The sequence below is a fragment of the Notothenia coriiceps genome, unplaced genomic scaffold (genome assembly GCF_000735185.1).
Source record: "Notothenia coriiceps isolate Sejong01 unplaced genomic scaffold, NC01 NC01_scaffold00013592, whole genome shotgun sequence".
NCBI lineage: Eukaryota > Metazoa > Chordata > Actinopteri > Perciformes > Nototheniidae > Notothenia > Notothenia coriiceps.
This window is the reverse complement of record NW_011346293.1, coordinates 505,351-529,325: the sequence shown is the minus strand read 5'-3', so window position 1 is coordinate 529,325 and position 23,975 is coordinate 505,351. Positions and strand designations below refer to the sequence as shown.

Genomic DNA, 23,975 nt, shown 5'->3' with positions numbered 1-23,975 from the left:
GGCATGCAGAAGAAGTTATAATATTCCATTGACTCCTGGTTCGAGAACACTGGGTGCTTAAACATTCATACAACCCATTATTTGTGTGGAGCACACATGTTCTTTTTAGGTCATTATCTCCCACAAAAAAATACATATGCTGATCATAAGTATAAGCCTCGACATATGTTATCATCCAAATCTGTGAGCACTTCCCTTTACTGATATTGAGGGGGAGCTGTTAGTGGTAAACGACACTTAGATCTAAAGCCATGCATAGCAGCCTTTGAGGCTGTACAGTAATGCTTTGAAAGTGAGAATAAATTAAGTGTACATCATGTTTTGAACAATCTTTTTTCCTGCAGCTGTTGATGGCACTGTGAAGTGAAGGCAGGTAGCAGTCAGTCAGTAGGCCGACTGTCAACCTGGAGCTTTTCAAACAATGAACTATGCAAACAGCTGAAAGTGCTTTCTGCTGTTATTACTAGTGACTGGGATTAAAAATGAAGAACCAGCTCTATTTACCAACTTTCAGCCAAATTAAAGGATGGAAAATACTATTTATAGTACACATTTTAGGTACTCATACTACTTCAGTATCCTATTTCCATCAGAGGCAAACAATGTATTTTTTAAATCACTTAATTTATTGGGTTAAACAGAATAGAATAGGATTCATTCGTTACAATTTTACAAAATATATTTCCAATTTTATAAATTCACTTATTTAATATTGTGGTGTTAGTGTTCATGTTATAGGTACACAACATAGGAAATTAAGCAGCAATCCTGCATTATACACCAAACAGTAATACAAAAAAGGAGACACATGTTACCCATGTTACTTACCGTGAGTATTTATGTTTATTTTAATAATATTCATTTTAATAACTTAAAGCTGTCTTCCATACTGGGCCGTTTCAGTGTTCAGCGCAGTTTCCACTCGGAACTATTTTGATAGTGCGCATGTGCAGCAGATGCATCAACACAGCTGCATCCGGTTGCACTGCTGCACAGAATTTAGCTGCTATTTCTTTTTTCTGCGGCTTTCTTTCACTCTAACCGACCCTAGAGAATGTACCCATTTACGTTAGACGCCTTAACGTCTTATTTAACCATAAAGTGAAACATGGTGCCGTTGAAGAGAAGGAAAGTCTCCTCAGGTGCTGGGAAAACTGGGGATACTTGGAGTGGAGTACCTGCCAAATTCCCTCAGGTGCTTTTATTCCTGTTGGAAAGGAAAATGGGAGCCAGTCGAAGAGCATTTCTCTCTCAGCTCGGTCAAAAGAAAGGATTTCAGGTGGAGGAGTTGTTCAGGTAAGATAAAATAAATAAAGTGTATAGTACGATTGAGAAAAACAGTGGAGAACAGTAACTAAGTAAATGTTGTCTTTAATAGCTGTGAGAATAAAATTTAAGTTCTTCACTTGACTTGACTATTTACATTTTGAGGCTTATTTCTACTTCTAGTTGACAGCTTACACTTTTATACCAAATCAAGATTTGTATTGATTTCTTACAGCTTATATTTGAGAAGTGTTACTGATTAATCAATTTGATTGATTAAGTTGATTGACAGAAAATAAAGTTTCAACTATTGAGATTGCCTTTATTCAACTTGTTCAGCTTTACAAGAAGATTTTGTAAAGGATTTTGTATTACTTTTTTAGTTTTTCATAATCCATTTATGAATCCAGGGGTGATTTGTCTGCATTTAGTGCTTTTACTTTTAAGTCAGCTTACACACTCTCATACATTGATGATAAGCGACCATGAATTGTTCAAAAGCTTGTACGTAAACGTGTATTTTAATCTACATTCCCCGGACTTTCTAAAAAGTCATTATAATCATTTATTGAATTGAGTGATTGAGTGCTGCCATGCTCTCACCTTTGGGTACAGTAGTGTCTTTGAATCACATGTTGAATATTGTGTATTCACAGTGAGAGCGTCACACATGTGATTTCTGAGAATAACTCTGGAGATGAGGTCAGGATGTGGCTAGGCTCACAGATTGGAGGTCAGTGCAGGACACCAGCTCTCCTTCTGGACATCAGCTGGTACACAGAGAGCATGAAGGAGGGACATCCTGTTGAAATCCTGGACAGACATAAACTACAGGTGCCTTTTTCTTTACTCACCTCCAGATATTTACTATCAGATGTCAGTCAAGAATTTCACTAAAATATTCCTGTGGCGCATGGCTTCCCAAACATTTTCAGCTCATAAAAGATGGCGTAACAAACCATACATTTAAAATGTATAAAATACAATTGCATTTTCTATCCTACCCATATTAATTTAAGTATTTGTCATGAATTGAAGTAAAAGTAAAGATAAGGTAAGAGGTACTTTATTGATCCCAAATTGGGAAATTTTTATTTTGCAGCAGCATAAAAAACAACAAAAACAAAGCGAGGCATTGCACATAGTAGAAATTAAAAAGTAGAAATAAACAATACTAGAATTTAGATTTTTTTATAAGAGTTCTCGGATGAATCCAGCTCTTGGTTTTTGGTTGTATTTGTGAAGCTGTTGAATCCCTCTGTCTTTAACAGGAGCAACAGGTTGATGAATCGAAGGAGGTGGAGAGTATCGTACCGAGCTACGCCTGTCAGAGAAGGACCACTCTGGAGAACCACAACACCGTCTTCACTGTAATGTCCCCCAGCCAACACTTACTGTATATTACAGCTGTTGTTAGCTAAATGAAAACAGAAAACTGAGAGATTGAGGATGTGTTTTCTGTCTCAGGATGCGCTGTCTCTCCTGGCTGAAAGCGCTGAGCTCAGTGACGAGGACGGACGAGGCGTTGCGTTCCGACGAGCCGCCGCCGTGCTGAAGGCTCTCCACAGCCCGGTGACAGACCTGCTGCAGCTCAGAGGGCTGCCCTGTCTCGGAGGACATTCACTCAGAGTCATCAAAGTCAGTGGAAAGATATCCCTTTAATATCTCCCTAATCACACTTAAACAAATATCTATTATTCATCTGTTTTTATTCTCTTTTCTTGCAGGACGTTTTGGAAAATGGAGCATCCAGTGAAGTGGAGTGTACAAAGCAGTCGGAGCGGTTTAAGGCACTGAAGGTATGTCAGCTGTTTGTCCCGTAAACCTTGTGCAGTTTTGTAGTTTATATGATTTTTTGGGTCGATATAACAAATTAAAGGGTCTCCAGATTATTAAAGAAAGAAAAGTTTGAGGAAAGATTTCTCTTAAATTGTTAGCTTTTTCTTGTGAAATATGTCATAACTTGACCTCTTAAGGCTCTAAAAAGCCTTCAAATTAAACAATACATTTTCACTTGAATGGCTCACAGGTCTTGCCTCTGAGAAGAAGCAACACAAATAAGAAAATGCTAGTATATTTTATTCTATTATTCTTTAATTCACTATTCTTCAAAATGTGTGACAGCTTACATTAAGATGTCTTCTTAAACAGTTCCTTGTGCTACAGTAGCTAGTTTTACTTGCTATTAACATTATTTATTACACTCTCTTGGGAAAAATAGATTAATAAACAACACATAGGGAACTTATTTTCTAATATTTGTACCATTTCCCAAAACTCAGTGACATTTCCAAATAAATATCTGAGTGATCCACATCCAATGATTCACACTCTCCAACATGGATCTCATTTCCTCTCCAGCACCACCTAGTGGCTCTACACTGGATCAGTCTGGTTTTATTATCCTCTTTTTAGTCATGTTTTATAGATATAATCTTAACTCAATCTCAGTATAACTTTTCTTTAATACATTAGCCAAAAGTGAAAAAGCTGCTGAAATTCTATATTGTTCAAACTGTCAACAAATCCTTTAAAACAACTTACACACACACACACACACACACACACACACACACACACACACACACACACACACACACACACAGACACACACACACACACACTGCAGTTCATGTTGTCAGTTTGCTGAGGTAGCCGTTGTGTAGTTGATATTAAAACAAAATTATACAAAAAAGGGAAATTATTTGGTCTTTAAAAAAGTCATCCATGTTGTTGTTTTAATGGGATTTATTCGCAATACTGAGAATATTGAATACTGCCACTCTTATAATTTAACAAACTGTTAAAGTGATCAATAACCTATTAAGGTTACCAATGATTCTGATGTTATGTTGCTTAATGACATTTTTTAATAGTATTTGTTACTCGCTCAAATCCTGATTTGTATTCCACAGTTTCATTTTTATATCATGATGTGTTTCAGGTGTTAACGGGTATTTTTGGGGTTGGATCAAAAACAGCCGAGAGATGGATCAGAGAGGGGATACACAGCCTTCCTCAGTTACAGGACTCCGCACACACACTCAATAGAGCTCAACAAGCAGGTGTGTGTCCCGATGCCCATGTATTCATTCACATTGTATTTCATCTTGTTTCTCCTCAAAGTAATATACTGTCTTCCCTAAGGTCTGGAGCACTATGATGACCTCAACCAGCCGGTCACTAAGGCAGAGGGTGACGCCATCGGAGAGATTGTGGCTAAAGCTGTCATGTCTGTGTTGCCAGGGGTACAGATTACTCTGATAGGAGGTTTCAGGAGGTAGATATTATCCCATTGTCTTGTTTTTGAGATTTCAGAAGTTCAAATATATTAAATCAAGGAAAAAATAACTACTGACGCTCTCCAGAGGGAAGCTGACAGGCCATGATGTGGACTTCCTGATAACACACCCAGAGGAGGGCAGAGAGGTGGGGCTGATGCCTAAAGTCGTGTCCTGGTTGGAATCAAAGGTAAACCCTGAGTCAGTGCATTTTTTAAGATGACTTTTTGACAACCTGAAGTTATTTTAACCACATTTTCACTGCTCAAATGTTACAAATATAGTTTTCTGTCTCTCCAGGGTTTCTTGTTGTACCAGAAAACTACAAGAAACTCTTACCTGGAGTCAAAGGACGGTCCTGCTCGGCCTTCCTCCAACATGGACCGCTTCGAGAGGTGTTTCTCCATCTTTAAACTGCCTGAGGATGCGAAACAAGGAACAACACAAACAGAGACACTGACAGAAGATACACCTGAGGACACGTGTCGTCTTACAACCCCCTCGTTGGTTAAAGATGAAGGAAGTGAGTCGACAAAACGTGCCAATCTCAAACCATGGAGAGCGGTCAGAGTGGACCTGGTGGTGTCGCCCATCAGCCAGTTTGCTTTTGCTCTGCTGGGCTGGACCGGATCAAAGGTGACTTTTTGATATATTATGCAGGATAAATATTGCAAGTGAAGTCCTTCCACTGAGTCTTTATTCTCTGCAGTTGTTTGAGAGAGAGCTGCGACGCTGGGCGGGGCACGAGAAGGCCATGTCTCTGAGCAGCCACGCTCTGTACGATAACACACAGGTAAACACCTCTAATACACCATTTAACACATTTTATTGGCGTTTTGGGGGGTAAATGAACAGCAATGCATGTTTGTATTTTTACAGAGCAAGTACCTGAGAGCTTCATCAGAGGAGGAGATTTTTGCTCATCTCGGTCTGGAGTACATCCCTCCGTCAGAGAGAAACGCCTGACCGGAGCTGAGGATGTCCTGCAGGAGGAACCAGCAGGTACCATGTGAGGGTCATACCTGCGGAGAGTGGGGGGGTTAATGCAGTATCAGCTGGTGGTTCAGCCCCAAAAGACAGAACTGCCCGGGGCTCTATTGATGCAGTCATGTTGCTTCAGGATCCATGATTATTAGGTAACTAAATCCATGACTGATTCCAAAATAATACCATTTTATAACTATAAGATTTTAGATCTCTGAAAAGCTACCATCAACTATTTTATCCACGGTTACCACAATCGAAGCGTTTGAAAACGCAAGAAGATGGAATATGAAAAATATGATGAAGGAATGCTGAACATTTTCCCTCATAACTTTTTACCGGATTAAAAATGTAACTTTTTTGTTCGTCAACGCGGAATTTTGTGTGCGGAATCCTCAGTGTTGTCCTCCCGCTGCTCCGCTGAACTGGCCTCTAAAAATGCATGAGAGTAGCTGCGTTTTTATGGCCTTTTATTGGCTTTTTTTGCCCTGTTTGCACATTAATATGAACTGAATTCCAGAAATTGAATTTTGAAGCAATATTTGCACTGTAGGGAACCTGTGTTAGTGGACTAGTCAACTCGGCTTAGACTAATACAGTGTAGTACAGCAGTCCTTTAATAAATCACCTACGAAGGCAATGCTTTTCAGTTTGTGTTAAAACGGTTTTAGAGAGATGTTTATTCAACGTTATGATCATTTTGGATGCATTTTGTTTTAGCTGTAGTTCTGGCAAAGGAGTGAAGGCATCCTCAATTAAAATGTTTGAAAATGATATATAATAAATGCTCTGATCTTGCTGCTTGCTGAAGAAGGTATTTGTTATAAGCTGCTGAACTTTACAATCTGTTCTTAATACAAATCCAATGAAAAGACAACAATGTGAACCTCATGGTGGCGCTAGAGGAAAAGTCAGGGGCTGCTTCCTCAATAACATGTTATTTAAATGCATGAGATAGTTTGGTCTGGACCAAATGGGTCGACCAAGTGACTAATATAGGGGAGTTTTTATATAATTTAATTTTCTCAAAAGAACGAAGAAAGGTGCTCCTGTTCCATAAAGACAGATATGGTTAATGCAGTCAAAGTGTGATGGGAATACATCTGCAGCCCAGCTGAAGATAATGTTAAAAAAGAAACAGGATAACAGTTTGACCTGATCAAACACCAACAGAGCTGAACATCGAAACACGCTATCTGTCGTTTGACAAGGAAATACAGATTCCAAGATTTCTTTTCTTTCATATCTGTACAACTCGTGTTCTTCTTATACAGAGTGACAGGATATTTTACCATCCTGTCTTTGTAAAGTGTTCAAGGAACATTTCCCCACAGACACACCTGTGTGCTACTGATCTGTATTCTACAACGTCTGTTCCAAAAGAAAGCCACACAGCAGAGAGACCACAAGTGATCTCCGGGAAAAGAACAGGAAGTCAGTGACAATATATTTTTAAAAAAATGTTATGCTGCTTCATACTGCTACTCAACTTCATATCAGGGGGAATATTATCTTTACTACACAACCTTTTTCTAAAGCTACAGTCACTGGCATCGTTTGAGTTAATATGGAGATTTTACATTAAGAAACCTGCTTTTAAAATACAACATACATATAAAGAATAAGCCAGTGGTTCCCAAACGTTTAGAGTGTGATGATATGTCTATGATTTGTTAACAGAGAGTCAGACAGTCAGAAATCAGCGAGGTGGAGTAACCGTTCAATAAAGGACAAAATGTGAATACAAATGTATCATATCTTCTCTCTTCTCATTAACCAACTTCTGATCCCTCAGATTTAACTGGTGACCCTCTAGGTTGAAAACATTTGAACTAAACTAGCTAACTTGTAGTCAAAGTAGTTAAAACTAGCTGACCAGAGCCGCTACAACTGAGAAATGTTAATCTAAAATGTATTCATCTAACGTCACATAAAACCAGTCACAAGAAGTACTTTACTGCAGAATGAGTACATTTACTGCGGATATTTCAGGGATATTGTTGTGAAAATACTTATATATATATATGTATACCTACGGCGAGTTTAAAGGCAGGACTTTCACTTTTATCCGCATACTTTTAAATAGCAGTATTGTTACTTTAACTTTAATAAAGGATCTGAGTAATTTTTCCACCACTGAGTTCCTTACATTGTTTTCTGTTTTTCTTAACTATAAATAGTACTTAAAATGTTAATAGCATATTAAACGTATATAAAAGAAATCACTTCTAATAAAAAAAGACGTATATGTTTTTTCTAGGAGATCTATTTCAATATTGATCTGAAATGATAAGTCATACATCCTTCCTTCACAGTTGACTTAATTTCCCTTTCCACAACCGGCCTCCCCTCTGTTCTCACAGAAGCCCAGACTGGCAGTCCCCTTCTGCAGGACAATGTCTCTCATGTCTGTCCTTCTCCCTCAGAAACTTTTGGTTCACACATACGGTGTCAAAAACAGAGATGTGTCAATGGTGAGGCAGGAACATTGCAAATAAATCCCTTTTTACCTTCGTACTGCATTTCCAACTACCAGCACACTGTGTTTCACACTGTGTTTACATTTCATACAACCTAATCGTGTTCAAAAAATAAAATAAGATCATGGGAAGAAGTGTGTACCCATGTCAAAGAGAGTGGATGTGAGAGGAGACAGAGGTGTGAGCACTGACACAGCCTTTGATGTTAAACTGGTATTTAGAGGTTAATGAGGCTGTTAGGAAGAGGTGAAGGAAACGCCTGCGAGTTCACACTACCACTCTCTCACACACACACACACACACACACACACACACACACACACACACACACACACACACACACACACACACACACACAGGAATATATCTGCTGTAAATGAAGATCTCTGTCATACAAAACCTGAAGGACAAGACTGTATCAAAGGGATAATTTATTTAAATGTATTTCCCAAATGAAATACATGTCAAAGAACAAAAGTGCAGGGTTATTCAGATCCCTTTCTAAAGTAAAACACGCCAAACCAATTTAACTTTAGAATAATAGTATTATCAGAAAATATACATGAAGCATCAGCAGTTAAAATACACATTCTGCAAAGTAGTAAAATGTCTCACATTCTGTGGCAAATTAAAAGAGTGTTAATACTGATAAAGGGTGACCAGATAAACCTAATGGGTGGTGGGATGATTAAAGGAGAGAAAAAAAGAAACAGAAATCTGTATTATTTCTTTTGTTGGAATATTGGATCATGTTCTCAGTTTGAACCCAGAAACAGTTATTCGAGTGAAATTTGGAGCACATCTTAAATATGACAGCCAAACACACAGACTGTTTGTAAGAGGTCACAAGCCAAACGTTTGGACACCACTGGTGTAATCCTGCATTTATTTGATGTTTTATTTATATACCTTTTATATCTTTGAAAAACACGTAGCTATATCTGTCAAAAACAAAACAGTGGAGTAGAAATATAAAGTATCCTAACAAAAAAGAAGAACAAATAGTTTAAATGTAATTGCGAGGTAGTAATCACTTCACATTTCTTAAAATCAAACAAAACCAAAACAATTTTAAACCAAATTTAATTTTGCTCAAGGGTTTCTGCACAATCTGTGTTTACATCTGTTTCTGTCTGTTGTGCTCAAACACAAGACTTAGTGTGTGCATATTCAACATTTACTTGGATATACATGAACACAACAGGCCAATAAAACGGATAGTAATCCTGACTGTGCGTGTGTGTTTGTTTGTGTGTGTAAATGCTCCTTATCCGTGCAGAGGGGGTCCCGTCCTCCCGGCCCCAGTCCCAGGCTGCTGCTGTCTGTGGGGTAACGGTCTCCTGCTGGGCCCCTCTTTGATTGGCTCCATTCAGACCCTTTCATCTCTAATGGGCCTGTTTGCTGCTCTGTTATGGACACAAACACACCTCGAGCCCCCCGGGGCGCTGAGCAGCAGACCAGGGGGAGACACATGTCCCAACATGGTGGTCACATCTCTGCATACATCAGCTTATATCTCCGTCTTTATCAGTTTCCTATTGAAAGAGTCCCAAATAAATATCAGTTGAACTCTTCTTTATTATAGCAGTTTGAAAGGACAACACCGCTGATGATCTTAATTTTCTCATTTCCGACAAATCCCATAAAAACATCTATGTGTTAGTTTGTCTCTACATTCTAATTTCCTGTCTGAGGCTCCCAGCTCCAAGCCTTTTGGTTCCTACTTAAGACGACGTCAATGTTAAGTGTCTTTTGCAAATGTGTTATCTTAGTATATATTTGTTCGATTCAAATGTACGAACGATTACGCTGCACAAGTAAATCATAAATCCCCTTAAATTCAATCCTAACATTTCTTTAAAACACATGTTTCTTTCATTTAATTTCTTGACTACATGGTCCACAATTTATCATTTTAAATCTATATACTTTACTCTTTGCTCTTTTCCTTTCTTTGAAATAATTAGAAAGCTGTGTGATGAAGTCCCCTTTAACGTAGCTTAAAACAAATAGTAAACGATAATTAACAATAACACTCTTTTCCTTTTTTTGTTTTTAAAATGTAAAACATTTATTTTGACAGGAAGAAGAATACATAAATGATTTACGGCCTTATCCTGTTGCACTTTAGCCCAAATGTGCATAAAAAACCAGAACAAAACCTGAAATTTACAAATAAAATGTGTCTGTTTCTGATGCTGAATGGATTCCTCTATGCAGATGAGGGTGGTGATGACGCCCAATAATCATTGATCTCCATTGCCGGCAGTCTCCAGCAGTTGCCCGCCCTGTCTGTAACACAGTCAGTTAAGGCCTCTTCCCCTGTCCCATTGATCCCTATCACCCTCTTCAAAGGCTCCCAGGGCTTTGATGGGGCCAGTGAGACAGGTCCTGCTGGACGAGCAGGCACAGCGACTCCCCTCTTCAAATGGGACAGTGAGGCTTGTCTTGTTTTGAGATTGTGACATTTAAATGTATCCCTAAAATCCAGGATCTGGTGGCTTCGCTGTGACGGTAATATATATATATATTACCAAATATATCCCAAAACCCCTCAAATGTAAACTAACGTCTGTCTTGAATGGTGGACTTAGTGATTGCAGAGTGACAGATTTGAATAGATTTAAAGGTTTCATTCCTACAATTTGATCTCAAATTAAACCACAACTCCTGTACCTTTTTAGTCATCTCGCCGTCATTAGGGAATCTATTTATTTCCTTGTATACAGTTAACATCAACAACACAACACTCTTTTTATTTTCACGAAACACACATTTACATGAGAAATATTAATGACCATACATACAATAATTGCAAACAATGTTTCAGAATAATCATGAGCTCATACTAAACCAATCAACCAATACAATTACAAATATATTGAAATGACTCCATTTGAAGTCAAAATACAGACGTTTTAACAGCCACATTTAAACTGTTATTCTATATCAACCATGTAGGGAAATGTCTCAACCCTTAGGTTACTCAAGCATCTGTAACAGCAATTCCAAACTAGACCCTAAGTTTCAATTAATTTGTCTTTTGCTGATTTAATTGGCATTTAGCTAAACTTACTGATGTCAAAGGTGACAAAACAAAAACCTCTTGATTGTATTGTAAAATGGTTATCTAAAATAAAGTACTTATTAGTATGAATAAAGAGGGTTAATTAGTTCAACAAAAGGAAAAAGTAGCGAGACAAAGTTATGTTCAAGAACCTCAAACTAATTGGTCACTTTTGGCCATTGACTCTGCAAGAGCCAGAAGAATGTAACCCATTTGCTATCAATAAAGTGCATCTATCTTAGATAGCACTCACAACAAGAGTTGCAGAAAAATGAGCAGCAGGTGATTGGTACAGTTAAAAGTTCAAAGGGGTCCTGATCATTTGTTGTCTCTACGTCACCTCCATCGCTGCCCCTCCGTCTGTCTGTGCTTTAATGGTGTGGATGGGTATCAGTGACCGCTTGCTCTACCTTGTCATCTCCCATCATGCCCTGTGACATGCAGGTCTGCAGGTCTTTGATGTTACAGACAGGCAGACAGATGGAAAAGCAGACAGACAGGCGAGAAGACAGGAGACAACACTGCAACATCCACAGATACCAATATCAATCAATATTAAGTCTGCAGCTTTCATATTTTATAAACTGATCACGTTTAAGAAACACATTCATCGGCAAGGTTAATTTGAACGTGAGGATGTCAAACATTTTTTCCTGTAAAACATCTGCACATTTACTTGAGTGGGATTTCATAATGCAGGACACTTACAGTCACCACTGTTTTTGCCATATTTTTCATAATAATAATAATAATAATAAAGTGACATCATTGAGCAGCTAGAGTCAAATGCTGCTTGCACATTAATGTATCAGTAATATAATGTTGAGTATTAAATCAGTCAAATGGGGAATTTTGACTTGTGTTACTATACAAAGTAAATGTCACTGATACTTTTACTGTAACATTATTTTGAATGCAGGACCTAGTATCGCTACTTTTATTTAAGAAGAGGATCTGAGTAATTCCACATCTTTAAACCCTGTTTAGAACCAAAAATTCAGAAGGAAATTGTAATATTGGATGGGAACATATAATTATCAAAGGATGTAAAACATATTAAATATGAATACTTCCACCAAGTATTTGAGGAAGTATTCAAATTCTTTATTTCGTGAAAAGTACTGAGAATGCTTCTAAACTAAAGTAATGGCTACACAAGTGATATATGATTACTTTAGATTTGTATTACTTATTTAGTTTATTGACGTGTAGTATCATGTTGCTAACATTTGGTAAAAAGTATATAATATAGTATTAACTAATTAATGTTGCTATTAATTCAGTGTATTCTGCATGGAATGACATACTAAGTAGACTGACACCACTTTAATACCAGAGTCAGTGTATCAGTTCTGATCATCTTCTGAGTATATTTTTAATGTGGAGTACTCAAGCTGAGCCGATATGAAGAGGTCTTATGGTGTCCTGTCTCGTGTTGGTTGTGTTGGTATCAAAGCGCAGAGCCTCTTTGAAGTGTCTCTGGGATGAGCTGTTAGCACCGCGGCTCTCCAATGCGCTCCTCTCCGCTTCGCGCACAGACGGCGCGTCTGGAGGCGAGGAGATACCGGCCCGAGCACTCTCATTATCCTATCAATGGCACCGTTACGTGATTGACCCGATTAACCCTTTACACCCACAAATTGTTTGGCCCACGCACCATTTGCACACAAAACAGCGCCGGGCTGCCTGCCTTTTTACGCGGAGACAGACTCGGGTCCATGCAGGTGACTTCACATGTGGGATCATCCTCTGCAGATAGTTACTTATCAGTCACTTTAACTTGATCCCCAAATCCCCATTTTAGCATTGAAAGTGACACAATGGTTTAAGATGATCTGAGGCTCTGCAGAGTAGGTTATTACCATGATGTATAGGAAGTACTTTACAGCTACTCTTACTTAAGTAAAGGATCCGAGTACTTACCACCACTGCACTTAATGTCATGAAACTGGATATCAAACTTTACAATATGTCTGTAGTTTTGCCACTGTGGTTACATTTTCAACTAGCTTAAATAACATAAAGGTATTTCTGATGACATAATTCATGTATTATTATTATTATAATATATCCTTGTAGGAAATTAGTGTCCTTTTCGCCCAAAACACTCAAATATAACACATTAGTATAAGTTATAATAATTGAATACAGTCATGAAGTGATAAAGGAGTTTACAGAGGTTTGTAATGGAGGACCTTTATCAGGACATTTTACAATTTGTAACTTAAATTATGACAGTAGTCCTAAATACTAGTACTCAGTACTCTGAAATCTGTGTTTTATGTGTTAAATATGAGGTTTATATAGAGTCTTGCTTCAAGTATTTCTTTAACTTCTATAAAGGTCTGTTTCTACTTCCACAACACGACACATATCATATTTATTGTGATGAGTGATCATCGTAGGATCATTTACCTTAATCCTGATCAATAAAAAATAAATATAACCTAAAAACCTGTCACAGGTTAATCTTTTGTTATCACGTCATATCAGACAGTTTGCCTTTAATCTATGGGATCATCCTTGATTAGCCATTGCTGTTAAATTAAACCACTCACTGCTTGTTATGTTGCTTGTTAAGACTCCTTTTCAAATGGAGTTACATTACAAATGTTAAGTAATGACTGGATGACCAGTTAAGCACTCTATGAACATTGAAGTATGATTAATGACAAGAAAGATCATCATCAGGGATGTAGCTATAATGATTTTTTTATTTTCAATGAATCTCCAGAAAACTGTTTCTTTTTAAATCAGCACAAGGATTATCTTAAACCAATTCTATATTCTTCACTTTGATGAACATTGGGTGTGATTTGCCAGAATTATTTATTACATTCTCAGTCAGACTTCTCTGTTGGACCAATAGCTTAAACCAATATATATTATACACAAAGAAAGCATAAGCCCTTGATTTAGCTTTTTACAACCAACAGACATTTCTGCTTTAAAAATGACTGACATTCCCTTTAATCCATTCAGTTTTACTTATGTAAGTTTACAAGAAATGTCAGGTGACAGAAAAAACATATCTTAGACCGTTAGAGACCCAGTACAGTGATTTTTAAATATCAAACTGAAACTGCCAACGTGAGGGGGGGGGGGGTTTTATTTACAGTAAGGACTGGGTTGTTGAGGAGATGGAGACAGTTTGGGGTGAGGTGAGTCTATTATCTTTTTTGGAGGCAGGAAGGAGGGGAGGTGGCAGGGGGGGGGTCCTTCCCAGACTCACTGGAGCCTTGTTGTAACAGCCTCATTGAGACTGAATGAGACATCTTAATTACTCCAGTTGTGAAAACTAAAGGAGGGGAGGGTGGGAGGGACGGGAGGATGTGTGCTTTGATCTTGGAGCTGAGGGAGTTTGAAGCCTCCTATAAATACAGACAGGCTCTGATAAGAGGGCCAGTTAAAACTCTCAGGACAGACCAGCACACCTTCCTCTGCACCCAGGACTCAAAACCTGCTTTCACCAAACACAAGGATTTACTCTTTTCCAGGACAAAACTTCAACACTGCAGCCATGAGAGGACAGTTTTCCATCGAGTGGATGGCCCAGAGCAGCCAGTCCTCCGGCACAGAGAGCTCAGCCTCTGGACCCGCCGCCTGTGGGACTCATTCAGAGAGTCTGCCGGGCTTTTACTGCAGGCAGAAGTCAGAAAATGGACCCGAGCAGCAAGAAACCAGAAACCAGGGCCTCAATTCAATCAGTCTACAGCACCAAACCTCCCACAATAATCAAGGTATGTTCAGTCCAGCCATGAGAAGTTATGTGTTAACTTGAGTTTTCCCATGTTATGCCACTCTATAATTCTACTTCTATACATTTAAGGCAAAACATGTGTGTAATACCCCCATACAAACTGTAAGTTCAGCTTATAAACATGTAATAAGACAGTGTGATGTTAAACAGGTATAAGGATATGTTGAATGTTTATGAATGTGCCAAGTTGGTCTGCGAGGATAGCTTTTTTTTATGATATTAAAACTATTTTAACAGATTTCATATCTTATTTTTATAGAAACCAGGATTTGTATTTCTTAACAAACACATTAATAAGGATCTAAATGTGATAACAACTGCAGAAACATTTTAAATGCAGGAATTTAATTTGTAATGTTAAGTAAAAGTACACATTGATATCGTGCTATATTCTACTCCACCAATTTTCTTACAGCATCAGGTACAAATTAGGATTTTTGAACATGAAGAGTATTAGTATTAGTAGTTTTTGCTAAAATGTTATCCGAATACTTCCATCAATGGATAATTCTAACATGATTTCTTCTGTTATTTCCTCTGTGCAGTAACCGAGAAATGCTTCAGCAGCGGGACAGAGGAGGAAACATCCGGCTACGAGAGTGAAGGGGGTCGCTCCCTCTCCCCCTCGGCCCCCACTGACTGCACCTCCACCCCCCCGGTATCCCCTCCATTAGGGAGGAGACCCCGTACGGCCTTCACAGCAGAGCAGATCAGCAGCCTGGAGAGGGCCTTCAAGAGAAACGCTTACCTGGGAACACAGGACAAATCCGAGCTTTGCAAGAAGCTCAGCCTTTCTGACAAACAGGTACAAATCCTTAGATCATATTCGAGACAGCTTTTTCAGGTTCTTAGGTCATCTCCTTAGTGTTTTATTTTTTACTTTATTTAGCATTATTTGTCTGCAAATTAAAGACCTCCACATGACACACATATATAAACCAAATTAATTAATATATAAAGTATTGTAGCTAAATCATTTAACGTGTAGGGCTTTTTTGGAGACTATTGCACTTGTTTGTTATTTTATTAATTTACTGCTGTTTGTTTTATTTTATTTTATTTTGTATGATATTACCTACGTTTGCGAGTGAAAACATTGTCTAATGAGACTTCTTCTTCTTTTCTTCAGATCAGAAACTGGTTCCAGAACAGGCGGATGAAAATGAAGAGGACGGTGCAGGACGCCCTGGCTCACGCCTGCCAGGCAAACGTCGCCTCTCAGTTCATGCATTACCCCGAGCTGCAGGCCTACAGACCGGGACCCTACCCCAGATATCACTCTGCAGCAGCAGCCCAGGACGTCCAAGCCACTACCTCCTACATCCACCCACACAGCCTGCATTACAGCTCCCCTCTGCCCAGCGTCACCTCTCTGCCCCTGGACTCTTTCTACCAGTACAGCAGCCTCTCTGGAGTCATTCTGCCGTCTGCCACATCTCAGATAATGGGATCCTACTCAGCTTACCCTCAGTATTATTGACACTGAAGATGTGTAGCGACTGTAATATCTACTGGTATCTTTTGTCAGACAAAATGAGATTGTATTGATTGTATTCATCTTATCCTAATAGGATCAATGCTATAGAAATATAAGGAACACAGGCAATGATTTAAAGCTTGAACCATGATTTTAACAGGGCGTGTGCAATATTTTGATTTGTGTGTGGATATCTCTGCTTATATATATTTAAATTTGAATATATTAAGTTGTTTTATTTGATTTGTGTTTGTTTTGTCATTGTGAAATCAGATTGCTAAAATAAAATCATTATTAAAATTAACATGTCATCTCATTTGTTTAATCTGAACCTATGGAAGAAAAAATATAGTTAGGAAAAGTGGGTGTAATTTAGCTCTGTACACTTACCTCAGTACTCTAACTTAAGGGACTTGTACTTGATATAGGTGGTTAGATCTCAACTAAAAATGTTTTAACAGTTTTACATATTACCAGTATATCTCAGTATTATTTTATATCTATACATATGTATTACTAAATAAAATTGTATCTGAAATATATTATAAATAGATCTTTATAAATGACATTATAAAATGACACAAACATTTAATCTTCTATTTAATACACCAAAAGATCATCTAAAAAGGGAAACATATTGTATATTTCTTCTACTATACTATATAAATTATATAATTACATACTTTAAGTTCAAATGGTACTTTTGAACAGGCTTAAGGTTGTTTAAAACACTAATATAATTCAACCCCCATATGATGCAAATCAAACACACCTACAGTGCTACGTCACCAGCAGGTGCATGCTGGGTGTGGCTAACCTACATGCTAACTTATACAATGAGGATGCCAATGGTTGGATTCTCCGTCGGGAATTCTGCAGTAACTTTAAACTTCCGTGAGGACTTCTTGCTGTTTGTTGACTGGTCATAGCGGGACAGAGGTCGTGTGGTTATTTATCGTTTTGGAAATAAACAAGCAAAGAAGTTGGAGCTGAATAAGAGTCAGGGGGACGAGGTGTACGAGACAGGATGAGGCTCGAGCAGGTAAGTACAGTGCAACTACAACCACACACTGTTTTACACTCCTGCGTGAATTTAGTATTGTATGTAAGTCCACCTTGTATTTTATATGAATACCAGAATTAATGGTAGCATTGGTAGCATTGTTTTTGGTGGAAATTACATTTATTTTCAATTCCTGCCCTGTCATGTGCCAGATATCATTACTATACTGGACATGCACTACACACCTTTTTTTTGTTTTTTGTTCTTACTCTTTTTTTACGTAATTTCACATTCTAGCACAGTTTATTGTGCTTATACCTTGATTGTTGCCAACTACAATGCTCAACAGCTAGCTTAACGGAACTTTTAAGCTGGTATCAGTTTTGTTTACCACCAATCACGGGAGTATTGTGTATAGAAAGTGTTGAGTTATATTTCTCGCGCTACCTAACATCCATGAAGGCAACATGACAGAGAGAGGCCTGCCACTCAGGATGCCAAACTACACTTTGATAAGCCCCGCCCCCCAAGCAACATCAGGACCAAAAGTTTGAAAGCGAAAAATGAAGATCTGAAAGTGAAAAACGATCTGAAAGTGAAAAGCAATGTGAAACCTGAAAAAACAAGATTTGAAACTGAAAAAATAATTGTTTTGAATCTGAAAACGAAAAATCTGTGCTGAAAAAAAGGATTAAAATATCAAAATATGTATAAAAGTGAGATCTGAAAATAAATATATTATTCAAAAAAATTGCTGAACTGAATCAAAAATGATATTCAACCTGAAAAATTATTTCAAATACTTATTTTTATTTTGAATACATCATTGTATTTTTCAAAGTTCAGGATAAAAACTTGAACTTTCAAATAAATTGTATTTTTTGAATGATCAAAATGTATGACCCTGAAATAGCTCCATAAAATCCAACTGAGGAAATCCACCTGAATATGTACCTGATAGCCAAATAAGACAATGCTGCCATCTGTGGACAGATATAGGTAGTGTTTGTAGCCTTTATTTAACCAGGCCCCTTGAGATCAAAAGATCTCTTTTCCAAGGGTGACCTGCAGGACATTAGTTACACATGTAACATAAAAACAACAGAACAGGGATACTGTAGTATATACAGCTCTGAAAGTAACTGAATACATTTGCTGAAGTACTGAACTTAATCCTGAGGTGCTCTTCCTTTACCTAAGACTTTCCATATTATGTTACTTTATACTTCTTTTCGACAAGATTTAAAACATGGTTACTTTGCAGATACAGATTAATAATACAAAATACAATCATGAAATCAAGGAAACTTGATCACATTTTAAAGAAAACAAACTTGTATCGTCTCTGCATTGTTAAAAAGGAGTCAAGTTTTTGGCCATAAGGAATAATTTCCTTTAGAAATAACAAATGTTTTTCTTCAGGTGGTTTTATTCTCTGCACCATAAAAGAGACATAGAAAGTAGCGTTTGTATGCTATTTTTTCTTCTTGATATATTATAGATTTACAGAAATGTTGGTAAATTCATAAGCTGTCTATAAATAGTTCAAATATTTGCAAAATTAAAATGATCTACACATTAATGGATACATAATTTAAGGGTGTATAAGTCCGAAATGGGACTTTCTGCATAATAATAGCTTTTGGTACTTTTATTTGATGCCAATGCTTTTATTTATATATTATTATTGTTTTAATGCAGGACTTTTACTTCAACAACTATTTCTGAACTGTGGGATTTCTACTTTTATTTTAGTAAAATATTTGACTTGCTTCTAAAATATGATGCATTATTATATATTTAACTACCCAACTGCATATTAATTACTTTGAATGAGTTCCGCCTCCCTATGAGAGATTCACTAAACATTCACACATGAGTATTAATGACAAAGTAATTTATAATGTAATCATAAACCACCAGAAATCGAAGTAGTTGAGTAATTGAAAATTTATTTGGCAGATTACATTTATTATGTTATTTAACACAAGTGAAATTTTTATGTGAGACCTTTTCATGAAATGGAGCATTTAACACTGTAGGATTAATACTTTTACTAAGTATATTCTTCCACCACTGGCAAGAATAGACAATCACAGAATAGTTTATTAGAAATCGGCAAATTATATCTACTTGGAGTAGGTAGGAAAACTAGGCAGGAAAACAAAGTATGTCGACACATATTTTTCATCATATTTTGTCATAACAACAAAGACATTTCACAACCAGATGGAGAGTGGATAAAAAAAAAAACAGAACGCAAACGGAACCTCAATCTGAGCCAATGGCTAATACTGGATTTGACATGTGGGCGTGACGGACAAAATCAACGAACCAATGGGAGAGCCGTTAACGCGGAAGTGGCGGATCGTTGGGCCAATTGGAACGCTCCCTGACGTGCACCGACAATGAGCGTGAAGGCTGAGCGCAACCCAGAAAGCAGCTACGCAGGACGGAGGGGCAGAAGCCGAATGGTGGAGCTGAAGATGGCGGATGGCGACAGCGGGAGTGAGCGCGGTGGTAGTAGCGGGGGAGGAGGCGGTGGTGGAGGAGGAGGCGGCGGCGGTGGCGGTACCGGTGCGGGTGCGGGTGGAAGCGGCTTCCAGCACTTCCAGAGGGACCAGGAGACCCAGGAACTAGCGTCCAAGCGCCTGGACATCCAGAACAAGCGCTTCTATCTGGACGTCAAGCAAAACAGCAAGGGCAGGTTCATCAAAATCGCCGAGGTAGGGGCCGGGGGCTCCAAGAGTCGCTTGACCCTCTCCCTGTCGGTGGCGGCGGAGTTCCGCGACTACCTCGGGGATTTCATCGAGCACTACGCCCAGCTTGGGCCTAGCAGTCCGGAGCAGATCGCCCAGGCCACTTCTGGGGAGGACGGCGGGCCCAGGCGAGCTCTGAAGAGCGAGTTTCTCGTCCGGGAAAACCGCAAGTACTACCTGGACTTGAAGGAGAACCAGCGGGGGAGGTTCCTGCGGATCCGGCAGACCGTAAATCGTGGCCCTGGCTATGGAGTCGGGGGGCCTTCGGGCGGCATGCTGTCCGGCCAGACCATAGCCCTTCCTGCCCAGGGGCTAATAGAGTTTAGAGACGCCCTTGCTAAGCTCATAGATGATTACGGCGGAGACGACGAGGAGCTGGCCGGGAGCATGGCCGCCGGGGGCTACAGCGAGCTCCCCGAAGGCACCTCCATCATGGTGGACTCCAAGCGGTTCTTTTTCGACGTCGGGTCTAACAAATACGGAGTGTTCCTGCGTGTGAGCGAGGTGAAGCCAAGCTACAGGAACTCTATCACCATCCCGTTCAAAGCCTGGAGCAAATTTGGAGGAGCTTTCAGCAAATACGCCGAGGAGATGAAGGAGATCCAGGAGAGGCAGAAGGATAAAACGTACGAGAGGAGAGACGAGTCCGAGGGAGACGACGTGGACGACGACTGATACAATTTAAAAATAAAACAGCTGTTATTCAAGTAACATGACAGATCTGCAATTAAAGGGGGGGGGGGGGGTATTTTGCATAAAAGAGAAAAAGCAGAAATGACAAAGTGCATGACAAATCGTGCTGTAATAGCCTACTAAAGTTTTGTGGCGTAAAAAAAAAGTACATGTGCAGGGAATTATTCGTGTATTATCCTAAGGGTTGGAGGGCTGAGGGTTGGAGTGATTAAGTGAATCTGAAAGTGAAAAAAAACAAGTGGACTAAATGTGTAAATGAGATAGTCTCATTGTTAAAAAAAAAAAAAGAGTGCTTTATTGTAATAAAGTGGAAAAAGAGAACCTACTAAAACCAGCAAATTGGTTTTTATAACTAGAAATGAAGCCAATGAATGCTTTCCTATTTGCAACATAGTTTATATTTAAAGAGTGAGGAGTCAACCTGTTTAAGATGTTTTCCTTGCTCCAATTTAAGGGGGGAGAACTAGCATCCATTGTATTCCTGTTCCAGTCCAGGGCAGATTGTGGGATTTTTGCAAGTCAGTCAGATGAACCTGAGAGGGATGTATAGAAAGCTAGCACATCAGCAGCCGTCAAATAGCACAGAAGCCTGCAGGATGCAGTCAAACGAAAAGATTACCCAAAATATTAGGACGAAGTTACTGAGAGGATTATCTTTAAGCCCAAACAACAAGGGCCTTGCAGACTAAACTGAAGCTTTGACTCCTGTAGTCGATTACAGTGCAGATCAGCTGGGTTTTATGTTATACATACAATGTTGGCAATATATTTAAAGCTTAAATCATGTTGTTTAAACTAAGATTCACTTTCACACCAGAGCGTCCCCGGTGTTTGAGAACAACCAGCCAACAAGTGGCGAGAGGACAGTCTCTTGTTCCTCCTCCAAGGACTTCTATTGCTCATTTTCTCCCACATGTCACTACAAGGGTCCAAATATCCGGCATTCGGAGGGGGGCGCTGCATCAGATTCAGCGAAAAGCTCCTCTGACCTTCCAGCTCTGCCGGACTGCAGAGCGTCAGCGATGAGTTTTCCCATCAGCCTCTCTGTCACGGTCAGAGCTGAACTGACAACCAGCCACAGGCCACTTTCTGACGTAACTTCCAACACGTGAAGACCCTGGACAGAAATTAATTGATGGATGTTTTTCTTCTTTTTTTTTTTTTTCAAAAGAGAACTATATTGAAATGAGATTCTACTTATAGGAAAACATATTACTGAACAAACCAGCAAAAGATATTTTGAAATACGTATAAAGGAAAATGTATTGTGTAAAGGAATTCCAAGTCTAAAAATAATAATAAAAAAGGTTAATTTCTTAAAATAAAGTTGTGACTGAACCCTCCAGATTTTTTTTTTTCCTAGACTGAAAGTATAACACTTCCTTAATTAAAAAACACTATAAATGCAATACCTGGTGTTGTGGTTGTATATGTTCAAATCCCTGTGTTCCTACAGATATAATCTATGAGTTCTGCAGCCAGAATATGAACGTAAGCAGTGGGTTATTCTTGTTGTTGGGTATTTTCTTGACTAAGGGATGAATCCTTTTGTCATTAAAATGTCTGATACATCTCTCTTAAGTCATTCAGCTTGCTTATGTTATCCTCCAGCATTCCAACACTGACAAATATTCAGGTTATTATGATTTCAAACATTAAAAAAATCAGGAAATCTTTACAAGTTGGAAGTAATTCCCAAAAATTATTGGATTTTAAAACCGTCCACTTGCAAACAGCATCAGTTTGTGTAATCTGTTTTTAATTTTTATAGTAAATGTCGCCATTTAGTGTTGTATTGGAGTAAAGTAGTTTGATTCACTGGAACATTGAAATCCTTACTGGGAAATCCAACCGTATCAAATCCAGTGCAGGATTAAAGTGCTTTCACCTCAGAGGTCAGTGTGAAGATTTATAGACTGCACCCACATATTGAATTGGTTTGATGCTGCAACTAGCGATTGTCTTCATTATTGATTATACTGTTGGTTTGCAAAATGTCAGAAAGCAGTGCAAATTTCCATTACAATTTCCTTAAGCCTGGAATAGTCTTTAAAAGTCATGTTTTGTCAGGCCCACTGTTCAAAACCGAAAGATATTCTGCTTACAATCACACAGCGAGTAAGTATTCACGCCTGATAAGAGTAGCCGGAAAACCCTTGTTATTTATTGAAACAAATAGTGAACTATCATTGTTGCAAATGCATTTTCTGTGAATCCACATTTAGCCTTTTTATATTACTTTGAGATCAGATACGTTATATTTTCAGCCTTATCTGTTTTTAGTACTCCTTTACAAATGGAAGTACTGCATGTATTAAAATGCAGCTTATTATTTGGTAACTGTATGAATCTTAATTAGAATATGTAATAAGTATTTAGACAGAGAGCAAAGAAGAGGTGAACTTAGAAATTGTGGTGAATCTTTCTCAGTACTTTATTTGATATACTTTAACGATGAAATAAATATAAATTCCGCTCATAATATTTTCAGCAAAAAGGTCAATGTTGATGTGATGATTAAACAAATCAAGGGCATAAATTGATAAATTATAAAAGGAGAAGATTAATCAGAAAATAATCTGCTAAATTGTTCGTATAGCAGCCCTAATTGGAATTCTACTGTGGTTCAAATAGGCCTCGTATTTCCAATGTATGCAGAGTATGAAGAGCATTTGCTTTACAGTTGCTGTAGACACACACACACACACACACACACACACACACACACACACACAGAGTGTCGTGAAGCAGCAACTGTCTTTAGACGTTTCTAAAGACTGTCAGCAGGAAACGGCTCAACACAACGAGAGTTTGTTCTAACATCCAGTGTCAAATCAGAGGGATGAGCTTGGTTAGTCCTGGTCGTTCTGCTATATATAACCACCTCCTTTTTCTCTGAAGATGAGATGAACATGTTGTGTGAAAACATACAGCTAAACTTGTGTCCCTCCTGACTCTGTTGTGAGGAGCAGAAAAAAAAGGGGGTGGGGGCGGGGAGAAGAAGGCTTCAGGGTAACGTGATCTCCCTCCACGTGCTGATCTACTGTTGTTGCTCCTTCTTCTCTGCTCGGACCTTTTCTCCTCGCCTCCCCCCCCCCTCACTCAGTAGTTCAGTAAATTGGCAGCTGCTATGCACTCATGTGTGCGCTGTGAGGGTGTGCTGACAGGACATACTGGCTATTTTAATGTGGGAGGCCTCTGCAGA

At 38.6% G+C, this 23,975-nt stretch overlaps 3 protein-coding genes across 4 annotated transcripts; all 3 read left to right on the top strand.

The window, feature by feature from the left end:
- The first annotated feature begins 948 nt into the window (after positions 1 to 948).
- Positions 949 to 14,662, top strand: polm (polymerase (DNA directed), mu). Of its 2 annotated transcripts, XM_010774176.1 has the most exons (12): positions 949 to 1,296; positions 1,923 to 2,100; positions 2,538 to 2,636; positions 2,734 to 2,904; positions 2,994 to 3,065; positions 4,211 to 4,331; positions 4,414 to 4,546; positions 4,635 to 4,737; positions 4,848 to 5,183; positions 5,257 to 5,340; positions 5,427 to 5,549; positions 14,576 to 14,662. In XM_010774176.1, the coding sequence occupies exons 1-11, from the start codon at positions 1,109 to 1,111 to the stop codon at positions 5,511 to 5,513; spliced, it is 1,572 nt and encodes a 523-aa protein (XP_010772478.1). In that variant the 5' UTR covers positions 949 to 1,108; the 3' UTR covers positions 5,514 to 5,549; positions 14,576 to 14,662. The 2 variants fall into 2 exon arrangements, with proteins under 2 accessions (XP_010772478.1, XP_010772477.1); XM_010774175.1 differs by lacking the exon at positions 14,576 to 14,662 and having other exon boundaries at positions 5,427 to 7,687.
- Positions 14,599 to 16,318, top strand: ved (ventrally expressed dharma/bozozok antagonist). Its single transcript, XM_010774217.1, has 3 exons — positions 14,599 to 14,818; positions 15,384 to 15,643; positions 15,968 to 16,318. Exons 1-3 carry the CDS (start codon positions 14,599 to 14,601, stop codon positions 16,316 to 16,318), a joined length of 831 nt encoding a protein of 276 aa, XP_010772519.1.
- A 3,393-nt stretch (positions 16,319 to 19,711) lies between these two features.
- On the top strand, positions 19,712 to 22,017 carry purbb (purine-rich element binding protein Bb). Its single transcript, XM_010774174.1, has one exon. It carries the CDS (start codon positions 19,727 to 19,729, stop codon positions 20,750 to 20,752), a length of 1,026 nt encoding a protein of 341 aa, XP_010772476.1. The 5' UTR covers positions 19,712 to 19,726; the 3' UTR covers positions 20,753 to 22,017.
- The last annotated feature ends 1,958 nt before the right edge of the window (positions 22,018 to 23,975 follow it).